General features: G+C 37.1%; 1 protein-coding gene across 4 annotated transcripts in view; it reads left to right on the plus strand.

Annotated features, from left to right (window-relative positions):
- Positions 1-470: 470 nt before the first annotated feature.
- Positions 471-15,923, plus strand: part of TPR (translocated promoter region, nuclear basket protein) — a 47,500-nt gene continuing 32,047 nt past the window's right edge. For all 4 annotated transcript variants that reach the window (XM_009275824.2, XM_009275826.2, XM_009275827.2 and 1 more), the window contains exons 1-19: positions 471-678; positions 2,370-2,474; positions 2,938-3,011; positions 4,390-4,486; positions 4,848-4,951; positions 5,630-5,794; positions 6,536-6,628; positions 6,751-6,831; positions 8,416-8,503; positions 9,034-9,174; positions 10,193-10,284; positions 11,116-11,313; positions 11,834-11,941; positions 12,461-12,687; positions 13,401-13,564; positions 13,958-14,097; positions 14,183-14,331; positions 14,631-14,793; positions 15,328-15,462. In XM_009275824.2, coding sequence (XP_009274099.1) covers positions 528-678; positions 2,370-2,474; positions 2,938-3,011; positions 4,390-4,486; positions 4,848-4,951; positions 5,630-5,794; positions 6,536-6,628; positions 6,751-6,831; positions 8,416-8,503; positions 9,034-9,174; positions 10,193-10,284; positions 11,116-11,313; positions 11,834-11,941; positions 12,461-12,687; positions 13,401-13,564; positions 13,958-14,097; positions 14,183-14,331; positions 14,631-14,793; positions 15,328-15,462 — 2,475 coding nt within the window. In that variant the 5' untranslated portion in view covers positions 471-527. The remainder of the gene's footprint in view (positions 679-2,369; positions 2,475-2,937; positions 3,012-4,389; positions 4,487-4,847; positions 4,952-5,629; positions 5,795-6,535; positions 6,629-6,750; positions 6,832-8,415; positions 8,504-9,033; positions 9,175-10,192; positions 10,285-11,115; positions 11,314-11,833; positions 11,942-12,460; positions 12,688-13,400; positions 13,565-13,957; positions 14,098-14,182; positions 14,332-14,630; positions 14,794-15,327; positions 15,463-15,923) is intronic.

The following is a 15,923-nucleotide window of genomic DNA, read 5'->3' on the forward strand; positions in this document are numbered from 1 at the left end:
CACGGCCACCGCCGCCTCAGCTGAGCACTGAAGTGGCCAATGCCCGCGTCACCGGCAGGCGCCGCTCGCGCCCCGGCACAGGGGATGACGGACTCCAACCCAGACCCGAGCGCGGGAAAAGGGCGCGCAGACGGAGAGCTCCGCGCCAGCGCCGCCATGCTTTGAGTGGCGGAAGCGGTAACGCCTCCTCCTGCGCGTCCCGGGCGCACAGGACGCCTTGGAAGGGCGAGCGGGTCGCGGCGAGCTTCAAAACGAAGCCTTCGGGACTCCTGTCTCGATTTCAGCAGCTATCACACCTCAGCCAGCAACTATAGCCTCACTCAACGTGGCGGAAAGAGTTGCCCTACCGGAAACGGAAGTGCTTGTAGGCGCACTGCTGCCTTCCTGGAAAACTACACTTCCCATGATTCCGCGGGGCCCGGTCCACCCGCTTGCGCATGCGGCATTGTGGCGCCTGCGCCGTTGGGCGCGTCGCGGCCGTGGCGGTTAGGCCGGAAAGCGCAGCGGCGCTCTGGGCTGCTTACAAGATGGCGGCCGTGCTGCAGCAGGTTCTGGAGCGGGCCGAGCTCTCCAAGCTGCCCAAGCCGGTGCAGGGGAAGCTGGAGCGCTTCCTGGCCGATCAGCAGAGCGAGATCGACGGGCTCCGAGCCAGGCATGAGCGCTTTAAGGTGGACAGCGGTGAGTCCGGGGAGGGGGAAGCTGGGAGAACGGGGATGGAGGTGAGGGGGCAGCGGGAACGGGGCAGGCCCTGGGCTGCTCCTTGCGGAGGGGGCTGCGCTGCCCAAGGGCTGAGGGTTATCCGTTCGTCCCGGTGCTCGGGCAGAGGCAGCGGGCCGGCAGCTCGGCTGCGAACAGGTGGGCTGGGGTCGGGCCGGGTGCCCCCTCCTCCGACACGCTTTTAGCGAGTAGTAATGTCGTGGTCCCCTCTGATGAGAGGAGTGAGGGAGGTAGGGCTGGGCCTGACGGGTCGCTGTCGTCTTCGAAACGCTTTCAGGGGGTGACCTGGGGCCTGTGAGGTGGGTGTGTGCGTCCTCTGCCTGGGACGGGGCCCTGAGGCGGGGGGCGTGTCCGTTGGCTGGGAAGGGGCCCTTCAGTTGAGACCTGATAGGGTTTTTTCTCTCACTTTTGCTTGGCAAGAGGAGTCTGATTTATTTTTACTTTTGCAAAGGACTATTCAGGGTTAAAATTGCATTCAAAATGGGCTTAAAGAACAGCTTTTCATCAGATTTTTAACGAGCATTGATATGCTTCAGTCTGTTTTGATCCTTGTTGTGGAAGAGAAGTAATGATTTGTTTACCCAACTTGCAAACAGCCTTAGCCTTTTTCTGTTTAATTCCACGTTGAAGACCATAACCTTTCTATAAAATGCTCCTGATAGAATCAACGTTTTTATATTGATTTGGAGGTTGCTTGATCACAGAAAATGTGATCTCCAGTAGAGAACTGGAGTAGAAATGAAAAGAGTGTAGATGAGTGTAAGTGCTGGGCAAGGTTGTGAGTATGAGTTAATTTATCGGGTAGGTGACATACTTCTGATGTGAGCTTTACTTCAACCTTTCTGTCTCTTTCATGATAAAAATCTTGCTAAAGGAAAGTGTAGTGGAAATTAAGGCAACCCACAGCTTTTAGCAGGTTAGTCTCTTTCAGGTCTGTTTTTCTCGTGTGGCTGGAGGGGCAGCATTATTTGAAATTGTAAGATATGATAGGAAGCATAAGATAAATAAAAGTCCCTCAGTACTTTCTTAGAAGCCCACTGTACCCGAGAGTAAGATTAGTTCTGCTTTTACTAAGCATTTTACAGTTAAGCTCTATGACACAGTTACTGGGTCAGATAACCAAAACTTAGATCTAATTATTTTTTTCAGTGCTATGGGATATGCACCATGGAGCAGAACAGTTCAATTTAAGAAGTGTTCATTAAAAATTTTCTAAATCAAATCTCTTGATACCTAAGGTTATGTGGATTTTATTGTCTGTGTATAGAAATAAGCTACAGGTAAAAGAAGTTTTAAGTTGATGAGACCACACTGCATAATTGTGCTGACACAATGTTCTCTAGCTACATCAAAAATTTTAAAGAACTATTAAATTAATTAGGCTGTTATTTTATGGATTATTTCTGGAAACCTATCACTTTCCATGCGAACAAAATATTTTAAACAATGTTAATTCAATGTGGAAATGCATGTTTTTGCCTTCAAAAATCTTCTTTTCTTCAAATTCTACTGTAGTCTTATTGTTTTTAGATATTTTCTTTATAAATACTGTTCTTTCATAAAGATGTCCATTAATAAGGATCCTTGATAAAGGTGAGAAAGAAAAAGAAATGCTTATTAAGTGAAATTGAGATAACATTGTTATTTTGCAGAACAACAATACTTTGAAGTAGAAAAGCGTCTGGCTCAAAGTCAGGAGAGACTTGTAAATGAGACACAAGAAGGTCAAACTCTCCGTGAGGAACTTAAAAAACTTCGTAAGTTTTTTGCACATTCTTAAGATTGGACAGGATATTCATTCTTTAGTCCCATGTTATGCTGAAATGCTTTAAGTTTTAAATAGGAGTTGAAAATCCATCCATCAACTACATTTGTTATTTCTGCAAGTAGAGAGATGTTTTGCTTTTGTGTTCAAGTTGGTTTTTTTTAAATGGGATTTTTGTTCTAATGGGAAAAAACCGCTTGCTTTCTGATTTTTATAGCAATAGTAGTACAGTGGGTTATGTATTGATCTTCACAATAAATGCCTCTGCTCTAAGGATTGCATTAGTTTGTCACAATACTACCTAGTCCGTCCATAGTGGTCTTGAATTCTTCTCTTTCTCCTTTTTTTTTTTTAATGTTTTTAAGGGAAATTTTGGCTTAATTACATTTGGAGAGTGAATTCTGTCATTATGTTACAGTGGATATCCCTCACTACTATTTCTTCTTATCCAACAGATGAACAGTTGAAGTCACTGAATGAGAAAAATAAAGAACTTGAAGCTGCTCAGGATCGTAATGCAGCCATTCAGGTACTGGAAGAACTTGACGATAAGTTGAAAGACTTTGGTTCACCTGTCTCATTGCAGCAAAGAATGCAATTTCCAAACTCGACTGTATCAGTATCAGTACAAATATGTACTGATGTACATATTTACATGTCCGTATGGCTGTGTGTACAGGAAAATTGTGCAGGTTTTTTAAGTAAATGCTGGTATTTTAGCAAACTGAATTACAGGTGAACATATGTTGGAGCAGATGCTTTAATTTCAGTTTGGATAGATTGTTTCATTCTAGCTGAAACCTGTTGTGAAGTGACTTTAAGCCGAACCTCAAAAATCGGACAAAGGTATAAAGAAGAGTTCTGTTTTTCCCCCCATCCTTTCCCACACTCTAGCACGGTTTTTCTTGCATTATGCTCAAGTCATGGGTTGCAGGATGAGTCACTTTAGCTGACTGATCCAGCAGAACGCTAATTTTGGAGCAGGAAGCAAAAACATTATTATTAGATTGATTTGTCCACAATGAGAAGACGGATCTGATTGTTTCCCCAGAGGGGCTTACCTGGGCCTAATTGAAGTGGTTTGTATTGACACCTTAGAAGGCAGAGGCAGTACTATAGCCTATAAATGAACCAAGACTATTGACGTTTATTTGATTTTGATACTGATTTTTTGCATGTGTTCATTCCTTGGTTACTCTGTTATCTCTTTTATTTAACCAAATAAAACTGTTTCAGTGAAGTCTTAATTATCAAAGCTATCTTTCAAAGAACATTAAAATTAGATGCAGTTTTGAACAGTTCTGTTGTTTGTTTTGGATTTCCATTAGGCCTTCAGTTTGTTTCATCTGCTCTAAGTTCAACAATTTTCATTCTAATCTTCATTCAAATACAGCTAGAACCAGAGGGAGTCTTGTGGCAGTCTGGACCTCTCTATGCCAATTGAAAAGCAAAGGCATGAAAACTACCTATTCAGTATGCTGGTCTTGAAAGCTGTGTGATACTTCTCTCATCTTTGCTGTCTAATCTTATGTGATAGTGGCATTTCACATTTAAACACAAAGGGCCAGCTGGACATTAGTATCAGAGTGATTTATGGGGGAAAAAAAAATTAATTGAAATGTGTTGGTTATTAGGCACTAGAAGAAAGAGGTACGTTAACCTGCATTTGTTTGAATTCTATACCCCAATGTGATAGAAAAAATGGAAGCAGCCATGCTTTCATGCTATATAATTTAGACTGATTCAACTGCCCGCTATAAAAGCTTCTTGTCGCAGTTTTCAGTTGACTGGGGTAACTTACTATGGTTTAGCATGCTTCTCTTGTGACGGTAAGTGTAAATAGTGACTATAAACTGTTATAGAAAGCTGATCACATTTCTTTATTGCTCTCTTGCAATTTTTTTCAGAGCCATTTAAGTAGAGAAAAAGAAGAATTGGAAGCTGAAAAGAGAGATTTGGTTCGAACAAGTGAAAGACGATCTCAGGAAGTTGAACATTTAAACGGTATAGCCAAGAACGTATTAAAAAAATACTTCACATGTTTTTGCTAAACAAAAAACATGCTTGAACAATTGAACTGGTATGGAGTATGCAGTTTGTATAGGCAGCAGCAAATAATTGATTAGCAGGAAACAGTATTTAGAGAAAAGGAAACAAGGCAGGAAATTACATGCTAATTGCAGAAAAACAGCAGTTTGATGGTTGGTTTTGCAGATATAAAAACATACATTATACAATACCTTATTGCACAAAATACAATTACATACATTATATCTTGCCTGTTCTCATTCTTTACAATTTAGTTAAGCTGAGTAATTAAAACTTATACAGTTAGCTTTTTTTAACACTGATTTCCCTCCTCCAGAGGATGTTAAACGCTTAAATGAAAAGCTTACAGAAGCAAACACAGAAAAGGTGAAGCTTCAGTTAAAGTTGGATGAACTTCAAACATCAGATGTTTCCATGAAGGTGAGTAGTACTTTATATGCATACTACGTGTTAATGTTCTAGTAAGTAGTTGTTTACACGTGATGTAATCATCATTTTGTCATTATTGACTTTGAAAGTAGGTCGAGTGTACTCCTGTTATTTATAACAAATTATTTTATTATAAAATCGCTGGCTGTGACTGGAAGTGAGACATATTTATGGAAGGCAAGGGGGCATCAAGTTGGGCAAGCATGTCCAAGCCTCATTGGTGGCAATTGTGGCTGCTCCTACCCACCAGGAAAAAGGACTCCAGGTCCATGAAGGCAGGTAGAAAGGAGAAAAATAATTATTTGTGAACCTCCACCATTTCTCTGTGGGCAGAATAAACTCCATAAAGACCTGAAATAGAGGAGGAAAGGAGAAAAGAGGAGGAAAACTTTGATACCTTAATTTATTTCCTTTAACTAGATATTACTCTATTTAATGTTCCCAACTAACGTAAGCTTTGAGGAAGCTAACTCAAGTTTCAAGAAGTTCTTGTAGTTTGAGACTGGTAAGTTAGTATTACCAATGTAATAAGGAACACTGGCTATCATTTGGTGCTATTTACCAAATTACAGTACATTTTTGCTACTCCTACTCTGATCATAGTACTTTGATTAGCTTCTTTATTTTCTGTGGAACCAGTACAATTACACTATGCAATTTTCTTTTTAGTACCGTGAGAAAAGGTTGGAGCAAGAAAAAGAACTACTACAGAATCAAAACACGTGGCTGAACGCTGAGTTGAAAGCCAAAACAGATGAACTTCTACATACTGCCAGAGAGAAAGGCAATGAAATCTTGGAGCTTAAGTGTAATCTGGAGAACAAGAAGGAGGAGGTAGTGTAATTACTGAGTGTTTTTGCCATTTCTTAAAAATTATACCTTCTGATTAACTGTATTAAACAAAATCAAGTACTTTAATAACTGTATTCGAGTGGAAAAAAAGAAGTATGTTTTGCAATTAATAAGGAGGTGTTCTTTCTTTTAACTTGTGACTTTTAAGGAATACGTATAGTTACCGTTATCTAGAATAGAAAAGTCAAAGATTTTAATTATAAGCTGGAAATTTTGGAGTCTCTGATAACAAAGCTATATAGTGGTATAATGCTATTAAAATGTATGGGAATACAGTTCTTAATAAGGGGAAGGGGCAGAAGGATCTGACTTAACATTCTTTGTGGAGTGGGGTGATGATATTTTTGTTTTCCTGCAACAAAATACATGGCAGAATCAATGGCCGTATTTTGAAAATACTCAGCTTCAGTGAGCTTCTGTTTGGTTATCTGAGCAGTTTCTTTAACAATTGTGACAATTGGTCAGGTTTTCTGTGGCAGTTAGCTCTACTGAGGCTTTTGGGTTTATTTGGTTATGCATAATTAGAGCAATATGGGGACTCTCACTTTTTCATTTAGCTGAATGCGTGGGAGTGAAGACTGTTAGAAAATGTAACCATTTATGCTCTTTCTGGAACTTTTCAGGGTGCTTTAAAGTAAAAAACAATGAGATGGGTATTTTCCAAAATAAACAGGTCTGGAAAGATAGATTTATACATGGTGTTCTCATTTATTCTTTGAACAGGTTTCCAGAATGGAGGAACAGGTAAACAGCTTAAAACAGTCAAATGAAAATCTTCAGAAGCATGTGGAAGACCTTTTGAATAAACTGAAGGAGGTAAGACAACTTGAAGTATATGTGAAACAGCATTACAGTTGCTTCTACAAATTAAAAACCAAAACGTGTGAAATAGAAATAGTGGAATGCTCCCTCACCCTGTCTCTTCTTTAATTTACTAGGCAAAAGAACAGCAAGCTAGTATGGAGGAAAGATTCCACAATGAACTGAATGCCCACATAAAATTATCCAATTTGTATAAGGTGAGTTTATTGATTCTGTTATAAGTGTGTATTAGTATGACTTGGGGCTAAATCTTAGCATTAAATGTAATGCAGGCCAGTTTTGGGGTTTTTTCCCCACAAAGTGTGGATGTGGGGAAGACTAACTTCCATTGCAAAACATTGTGAAACATCCAAAACATTGTTTTCTTTGCTGCTGTCTTAAGCAGCATTTGAAATGTTACATTGCTTGGATCGTTTTGTAGATTAAGCAAAACTGGGGTTAAAATAGTAATTTTACGCTCACTGTTTTGAGGCTTCATGTTGTATGAATGTGGTTATGTCTTAATGAAGTTTTATTGAGAGGTAAAGGTTTGTATGTAAAATACGACTATGCAAGAGATATTTCTGAGTTTGGTTAGTAGAAGTTCATTTCAAATAACACTGCAAGTGTTAGTGATCTGATTAAGACGCAGCTGAATGTCATGTATTGTGTCAAATAAGCACCGTCTAAACAAGTATTTAAAAGACATGTAGATGAGGCACTTAGGGACATGGTTTAGTGGCCATGGTGGTGTTGGGTCGACGGTTGGACTTGATCTTAGAGGTCTTTTCCAACCTTAATGATTCTATGATTCCAAGTAATTTTTGTTTTGTCAGCTCAAAGAGTGAAAAATATCCTGTAGCTATTGACTAAGACAAAGTCAGCTAAAGAGATTGCTCTTTAGTTTACGCATATTAGATTCACAGGTTAATGAGTTCTGTTTCCTGAGTTTTCTTGCGTAGATACCCACATAAACATTCTACCCTGCTTAATTCTGAGTTCTACATTAATACTTTGTCTGATTAGATGTAAACTGATGTCCCTTCATTGAACAGCAAGTCATTAGCTAACTTTTCTGGAGCATAATGCATTACCATTTACCTTTTAATTCAGTTTTGTTTTAGGGTTTTTTTACTCCTATTCATTCATGCTTTTATTATAGAATCATTGATTTGAAGGGGCTTAAAGGTTTGTCTTCCGCTTAACATAGGGTTTGCTATGTACTTGTAACTGCTGACGTATTTGTCTGACCTGATGTTAAAAGCATCGATATTGACTGCCCTCCCATGGGAGCCTATTCTGAGACTTCGCTGATTAGCAAAAGTTGAATCAACTTTATTTCAGTTATCTCTAATGGACTTGCAGAATTGCTAAAGTATTGTACAGTCTTGCACTTGTGAGATCTCTAACTTGAAGCAAAGAAACATAAATGTTGATATAAGATTCCCTAAAAATACCAGATTTTTCAGAATGATCAAAATTGAGTACTCAAAATTTCTCCATATTTTCTTTAGTGAAGAGAAGGAACAAAGCCAGCACCAGCTATAAAGCAGCTAAAGGGCATACATTTTATTTGGATTTGTCATATCAAATCAATGTCTGACACTTCTTACTCTCAGACGGGCAGTTTGCATCAAAGTGAGACTTAATCCAAGTGGAAAGAGAACTGTCCAGTTTAGGTGAATCTTAGCATTTTGCTCAAAAACTGCATGTTCATAATTTTTGATCAGTTTGAGCTTTCTTATAAAAATATAGTTGCTATTACTGTGTAATAAAAGGTTAAATAAAATGCTTTTATTTAGAGTGCTGCTGATGACTCGGAGGCAAAGAGCAATGAACTGACAGGAGCAGTAGAAGAGCTGCACAAGCTCCTGAAGGAAGCAGGTGAAGGTAAGCTATGAGTGAGAAATGGCAAATGGAACAGAACAATTACGCTCCTTTGTAAGTACCTTGATGCATTGAAAAATCAGTATTGAGCGTTTACGAAAGGAACTCCATTAGGCTTTTGGGATGGTGGAAACATCAGTCACTTTGTAACAAAAATGTTATGTGACTAGTTGAGTTTACTTTGGGGGGGGGTGGGGGGGGGAGGAACTACCTTCAAATACAGCTGGAATTTTACTTTGGATTTTGATGAGAAGATCTAATTTTGCAAGATACGTCTTCATTCTAGTTTCTCGTTATAGATTCCTTTTCACTGATAAAAGGACGGTTCATATTTTAGCCCTCTTCTAAGCAAAGGTGATAGGCAGCAGTTCATGCTTTTGTCATGCTACTGAGTTTTCTCATCAGCATGAGCTTCTGCAGATCATATAAAGTTAAAGTAAAATTTAAGGTACATATGCAAATTTTGGTCTTTTTAAAAGAAAAAAATAGAAACAGCCACAACACAACAAACTGCTTGTCTGATTTAATTTTAGCTAATAAAGCAACCCAGGAGCATTTGGCTGAGGTAGAAGAGTCAAAAGCTGTAATGGAAAAAGAACTGAGAGAGAAGATCAGTAAACTGGAAAAGGAGCTGGAGAATGCTAATGACTTACTGTCTGCTACAAAGCGTAAAGGTAGGGGTCACATTGGGAACTAAAATACATAAAGCCTCAGGCTTTCTATCGTAAGTAGTCTTGCATGAAAATACTATACTGAATTTCTGTAGGAGGTAAGTGCATTAATCTTAATTCATCTTTGGTCATTTCTAATCATGAATTTTAGAAGCTTTTTCGTGTGTGTGTGTATATATATGAAAATATACTTTTTATGTATATAAAGTATATTCCACACACCACCACCACCAAAAAAAAATGCATTTCTATCAAAATGTTTTTTGAAGTTCTTTTGTTAATCTGACTTACCTTTTCAGAGAGAAGGGAGAGGAAACATTTCCTTAAGGCTGAATCATCATGCTTTTAATGGTTTTCTGGAGAGGGGAGCGGGGTTGATAACTATTCTTATTTTCCTCTTAAAAAAAAAAATAAAGCAATGGAAAACAAACATCTGTCCTTAAAATTCCATTTAACGTGAAATCTTGCTCAATAGTCACTGTTCTAGTTCTACCATTTTTTTATTAAAGAAGAGTCTGTTTGCTACATATAGGTAATTTCTAAAGGAAAGAGAAAGCAGAGCAGGAAGGAACAGAGAAACATCATATATATTTGCTATCTGCCTATGTTAATTTAATGAAAGTAAACAAGTGCTTTGCCACTGTAAATCTGCAGTTTGCCAAGAAATCTGATGTTAAGCTTTGCTCCAGCTATTTCAATTGTTTACATTCAGAAAGAATCTAGATTTTAAGAGTCTAATAGCAAAAGCTTTTCAGCATTTCAAATTAAACTAGTCAGAGACCTTGATAATGTATGACATGGAATATTGTATATAATACCAGTCACTTGCACATGTATATGTATAATACAGATTACAGAAAACTCTTAAATCAGCAACTTTAAGGACTTAAAATAGTAATTTAAAATATGGTAGTTGTAAAGCACAAAGGTGTGTGAAGACATTCCTTATATTAATATAAGTGTATTTATGATGGGAATTATTGAAGCTTTTTAATGCTAATTGGTGGGATTATGTCTTCAGGAGCCATATTGTCTGAGGAGGAACTGGCAGCTATGTCTCCTACTGCTGCAGCAGTAGCTAAAGTAGTCAAGCCTGGAATGAAATTAACTGAGGTGAGAAGAAACTCTTTAATTTCAAGGCCCTTGAAATGCCAACAGAAATACGTTAATAATATAAGGGTGCAGACTTCATTCGCTGTTTTGGACTTGATGTAATGCCTGACTGAAGTAAATGAAATCTTTCCATGCATTTGAGGCAGACTTTACTAGCTAAGTTATTGGGATTTTTTTCAACATGCTTTACAGTTTTTCTTCAGTAGATGAAAATATTTGTAGGGTCTTTTGGTTCTTTTTCTGAAATATGGTTTTTGTTTGTGTACATAAACTTATTTTCTGTATTTATTTTTGGCAGGAGCTTTTTTCTTATTTACATAAATTTTTAATTGGTACTGCTGCACATTTGGCTTATACTTGCAGAAAAATTAACAATGATAGGTCGTACATATTCTAGAGGGGTTTTTTTGCACTTTTATTTATACAATTGTTATTTTCATTTTGTTTGTTACTGGTCATTCTGTCCAGCCATTAGATTACTTTCTTCTGTGCTTGCTGCTTTCTTTTGTGGTACTAGTTTTGATATTTCTGTTTTCTTAAACTTGCTTAAGGTTTGTCCATTTTACACAGAATTCTTTTATTGCATAAAGTTGCACTATAGAAGTTTGCCATTTTCAAATTGATAGGGATAACTGCTTTGCCATGGTATGAGTCCTTTTTTTTTTTTTTTTTTTAAAGTCCATCTTGTTTCTCTGAATTCATTAGTTTAGAGTTGTATAAGATTGTACCACCTTAAGGTATGAATTATGTAATTATACCAGTGGTTCTTTGATACATCAGGACAGACATATTAAAAAAAAACCCCAAAAACCAAAAAATCTTCTGTTGCAGCTGTACAATGCATATGTAGAAACTCAGGATCAGTTGCTTTTGGAAAAGCTGGAGAATAAAAGAATCAATAAATATTTGGATGAAATAGTGCAGGAAGTAGAAGCCAAAGCACCAATCTTAAAACGTCAGCGTGAAGAATTTGAACGTTCCCAAAAAGCTGTTGCTAGTCTGTCTGCAAAGCTTGAACAAGCTATGAAGGTCAGTATAAAATAAAACCACATATAAAATTATGGAAAAAATGGATTTTTAATTCCTTAATCCTAATTACTGTTAGTAAACATACAAAATGGATCTTTTCATCAACTTTTATTTTGGGAAAATATCTATTGAACTTTCTAGCCTGCAATTTATTGGACTGTACACAGTATTTTATAGAGACAGCGTTTTTATAGTGGAGGCTTAAATGTGGTGACTTACAATCTCTGGTTTTCTGAGAGAGTAGAATGCTTTATAAACAAGGATTAGTATTTGTCCAAAGAAATAAAACTGGACTTTGGTGCCCACTTCCCATTAATTTTAATACATACACTAATACAGCATGAAAGAGCGTGGCTTTTGATTCCTAAATATGTGGAGTTTAACCTCTGGAGTGTAACTTTAAAGAAGTAAAGTGCAGTTTGATTCACAAGGCATGTCTCTCTAAATTATGTTGTCTCTCTGGAAAGAAATGTGTCTGAGTTTAATTGCTATGTGTTTCTTAATGTTTGTATGCTTGCAGGAAATCCAGCGATTGCAGGAGGATGCTGATAAAGCCAATAAGCATGCCTCTCTGCTTGAAAGAGAAAACCAGAGACTGGGAATACAAGTAAAAGACCTTTCACAGCAGGTAGAACAAATGTTGCTATGGTTAAATGTACTATTTGCAATTTATTTATTAATATGGTGCTGTATTTCTGGAGTTCACTTGGAAGTTTTGTTCAGCCACAGTCATGTACACTTTGGTTGTCATAAGAGCCTTAGTGATGGTTTCTCCTTGGGACAATGTGATATTTACATTTCTGCTTACAAAATTAGAGTAAGTTTAGCTGGATACAAGTGATGCTGCTTTAGGATAATATTGATAAACATCTGACATGGAAAACTCTCATATATATTGTTTGTTTGATTGGAATGTCCTGTGATCTGTTTGCAGAACTGAACACAGAATATCTACTCCTGATTTTGATGTGGTTTCCTTTTGTCAAACTGTTTTTTCTATAATGTAATTATCTTACAAGTATTAGTTGATTGTAATAGTTCGTATGTTGTAGGAAAAAATTTACTTTATTTCCAAGTACTTTATTTCTAACATTATTTTTCAGAGCAAACTTCTGAATCTGTCTTACGCTAGAATGTTCTCTTTCAGATTCGTGTGCTTTTAATGGAACTTGAGGAAGCTAGAGGCAATCACGTGATTCGTGATGAAGAAGTGAGCTCTGCTGACATCAGTAGCTCTTCTGAAGTGATATCTCAACATCTAGTCTCTTACAGAAATATTGAAGAACTTCAGCAGCAGAATCAGCGTCTCTTGGTGGCTCTTCGGGAGCTGGGAGAGGCTAGAGAAAAAGAGGAGCAAGAAACAACATCATCTAAGTAAATTATCTGTTCCTTCTAGTTAACTGTTTATACTAAGTAGTAACAGGGATTTATTCAAACACTTCAGTTTTTTGCTTCTGATCGTTATTAATTGTATGTATATGCATATGTAAGTGTGCATATGCTCATGAGTAGCTATGTAATTCATAAAGGCAAATTGTTATTAAGAAACATTGTCTTCAGTTTTAGATTAAAATGGCTTTATAGCTATAGATCTTGTAATAGGTCCTCTCATCAAAATCCAGAGTAAAAATAATTGTTGGTCTTTTAGTGAATGTGATTTCACACAACAGAGCTGTTTTCTGAAAAAAAAAAAAAGAGATAAGTTTTTATTCCCATTAGCTGAACAAAAAAGTTGAATATGTGCATGTCTAATGCACTAGCTGTAAAGCCCACAGATAAGAATTCTGTATTAAAAGTTCTTAGCCTGATTCTCTGTTCATGCTACTGACTGTTGTTTAAAGTTATTCACATGAATAGAATTACCTCCGTTCTGTTTTTCATGGAAGAGGCCTACTTTCTTTGTCATCTACAAAATGGCAAGCCCAAAGGCCAATCTTTCTATAAGTTTGCTCAAAAATCTCAGTGGTGCTTAATGTTCAAAGATGCAATAAATGTACACTGAAGGACTTGTGACAAAATGTAAGGGTTGTGTCATCTTGGTATGCTTCACTGTGTATGTTACTGAAAACAACTGTTGTTCGTTTCAGAATTTCTGAGCTTCAGAGTCAGCTTGAGGAAGCTCTCAATGAGCTAGAAAAGCTGCGTGAATCACGTCATCATCAGTTGCAGCTTGTTGAGTCTATAGTTCGTCAGCGTGATATGTTCCGCATATTGCTGGCACAGACCACAGGAGCTATCATTCCTTTGCAAGGTAAGCTTCACATTTCTGCGCCATTGGAAAAAAATAAAATTGTCATTTGTTATGAGTTTTCAGTAATGGTGCTGTAATGGTACTAGTATCTTCTGTTAACCTGGTGTTCAACTTTTACCCTTACTCACTGGAAAACCCATGAATTTGGATTTAGACACGTGATTTTATTTTTACAGTGTAATAACTTGCTACATAATGACTGACATGTAGTGGTGACTACGTGTGTTCTGGTAGCATATTGTAGGTATAAAGACTGAGTTGCTCAGGAGAGCCCAAGACTTTCCTAGCAATACAGTATTGTTTTAGCCATATTTCAATGTGTTTATATGGTCTTCTGCTTTAGTAAGCATTCGTTCAATTGTTGCCTTTAAAATCCCCTTTATATTTTTTTAGCTTCAGGTATATTACCAGAGGAGATTTCTCTTACATCTACTCCAAAGCGCCCAAATTTGCCTCAAGCCATGTCAACTCCTGCTCCAGTGTCAATGGCTGAGTCAGTGGAGACTGTGGAGGCTAAGGCTGCACTTAAGCAGGTATATTTTTCAATAAACACTGTAGAAAGCTATCACTATTTCCTTTTACTCTTGTAAGCACTTTAATGTCTGTTCTTTTATGTAGTTGCAGGAAGTTTTTGAGAACTATAAAAAAGAAAAGGCAGAGAATGACAAGTTGCTGAATGAACAAAATGAAAAGCTTCAGGAGCAGGTCACAGACTTGAGGTCACAAAATGCAAAGATATCCACACAGCTGGAGTTTGCCTCCAAACGGTAAATCAGCTGTTTAATTTCATTGCCTTATGTATGTGTTCTCTGTCAATAGTCATGTTGACTGCTTGTTATCATTTGCTCAGGAAGAGTTGCCAGTTAACAAAATAAACAATATTAATGTTTAAAGAACACAAAGGAAATAGTGAAGGTGGGATCAAGAATATACCTTCTAGTTGAATGAGCCACACATGTGAAAACTGATGCACAAGAACATGAAACGTATAGCTGTGTACATACACCTCTTGCAATTAAACAATTTAATGTGGCAAACATACTTTGCTTTGTTGTTCCACGTGAAGTTACGAAATGCTGCAGGATAACGTTGAAGGCTATCGTCGAGAAATAACATCTCTGCATGAAAGAACCCAGAAGCTCACAGCAACAACTCAGAAGCAAGAGCAGATAATTAACACTATGACTCAAGACCTCAGGGGAGCTAATGAAAAACTGGCAGTGGCAGAGGTTAGTAATACAGTGTATTGTACTCCTAGATATGCCAAGTTAGCACAAGAGTTTTTCTTATTATTATCTTGAAAGCTGTCAGAACGTGAATGTGTGGCTTTTTGAGTGCATCAGCTATTAAATTTGTAAAAGCTTGTGTGCATATACATTTGGTGCGTACATTTGTAACATTCTGCAAAATATCTCAAGTACCGAGTGAAGATGGAAAAATGTTCCAAAGGTGTTTCAATTTACAGAGAAAACAGAATGTGATTAGTCAAATGGTTGTGTTCTTCCTGTTCTTGGTTTAATTTGCATGAATTTTAATGTACAATCTGTAATCTTAAAAGCTCTTTTTTTTAAAATAGTATTAACTGATCATAAAAATATTGTCCAAATTAAAATTAATGGACAGATTTGGGATTGATAACAAAGTTCTTGTTATTATTTGCTGTCTTAAAGGTGAGAGCAGAAAACAAAAATATTGCAAATTAAAATTAATGGACAGATTTGGGATTGATAACAAAGTTCTTGTTATTATTTGCTGTCTTAAAGGTGAGAGCAGAAAACTTAAAAAAAGAGAAGGATATCTTGAAGATGTCAGATGTGCGTTTGACTCAGCAGCGTGAGTCTTTATTAGTTGAACAAAGAGGACAGAACTTGCTGCTTACTAATTTGCGAACTATTCAGGTATGTGGTATTATTCTTATGTCCAAGTCTGGTCTGTCTTTCAGAGTTTTCAATAAATACCCATCAAAATCAACTTCAACAGTCATGGGTTTGGGTCTTAAAGTGGAATTTTTTTTTTTCCTATTATAAATTGACACTGAACATAAAATACTTGAACAAACTGTATGAGGAATTTGTTTAAGCAAGTTTGTTATTCCTGTCCTAAATTATGATACTCTGTTATTTACCTGGGCAAAGTCCTGAGAATTTTGAGTTGATGAGAAGGGTTTTCACAATAAAATGGAAACGAAACACATGAAACAAAGTGAAAGGAAAAAAATCTGTATGTTAATTTTTATGATAGCAAAATTTATCAGTGCCTGCCTTGGTAGTTTATTTTCCTATTGTTTTAAGGTATATTTACTTTTATATCTTAGAATCATAGAATAGTTTGGGTTGGAAGGGACATTTAAAGGTCACCT

This window comes from Aptenodytes forsteri, unplaced genomic scaffold (genome assembly GCF_000699145.1).
Source record: "Aptenodytes forsteri isolate BGI_AS27 unplaced genomic scaffold, ASM69914v1 Scaffold289, whole genome shotgun sequence".
In the NCBI taxonomy this organism is placed as follows: Eukaryota; Metazoa; Chordata; class Aves; order Sphenisciformes; family Spheniscidae; genus Aptenodytes; species Aptenodytes forsteri.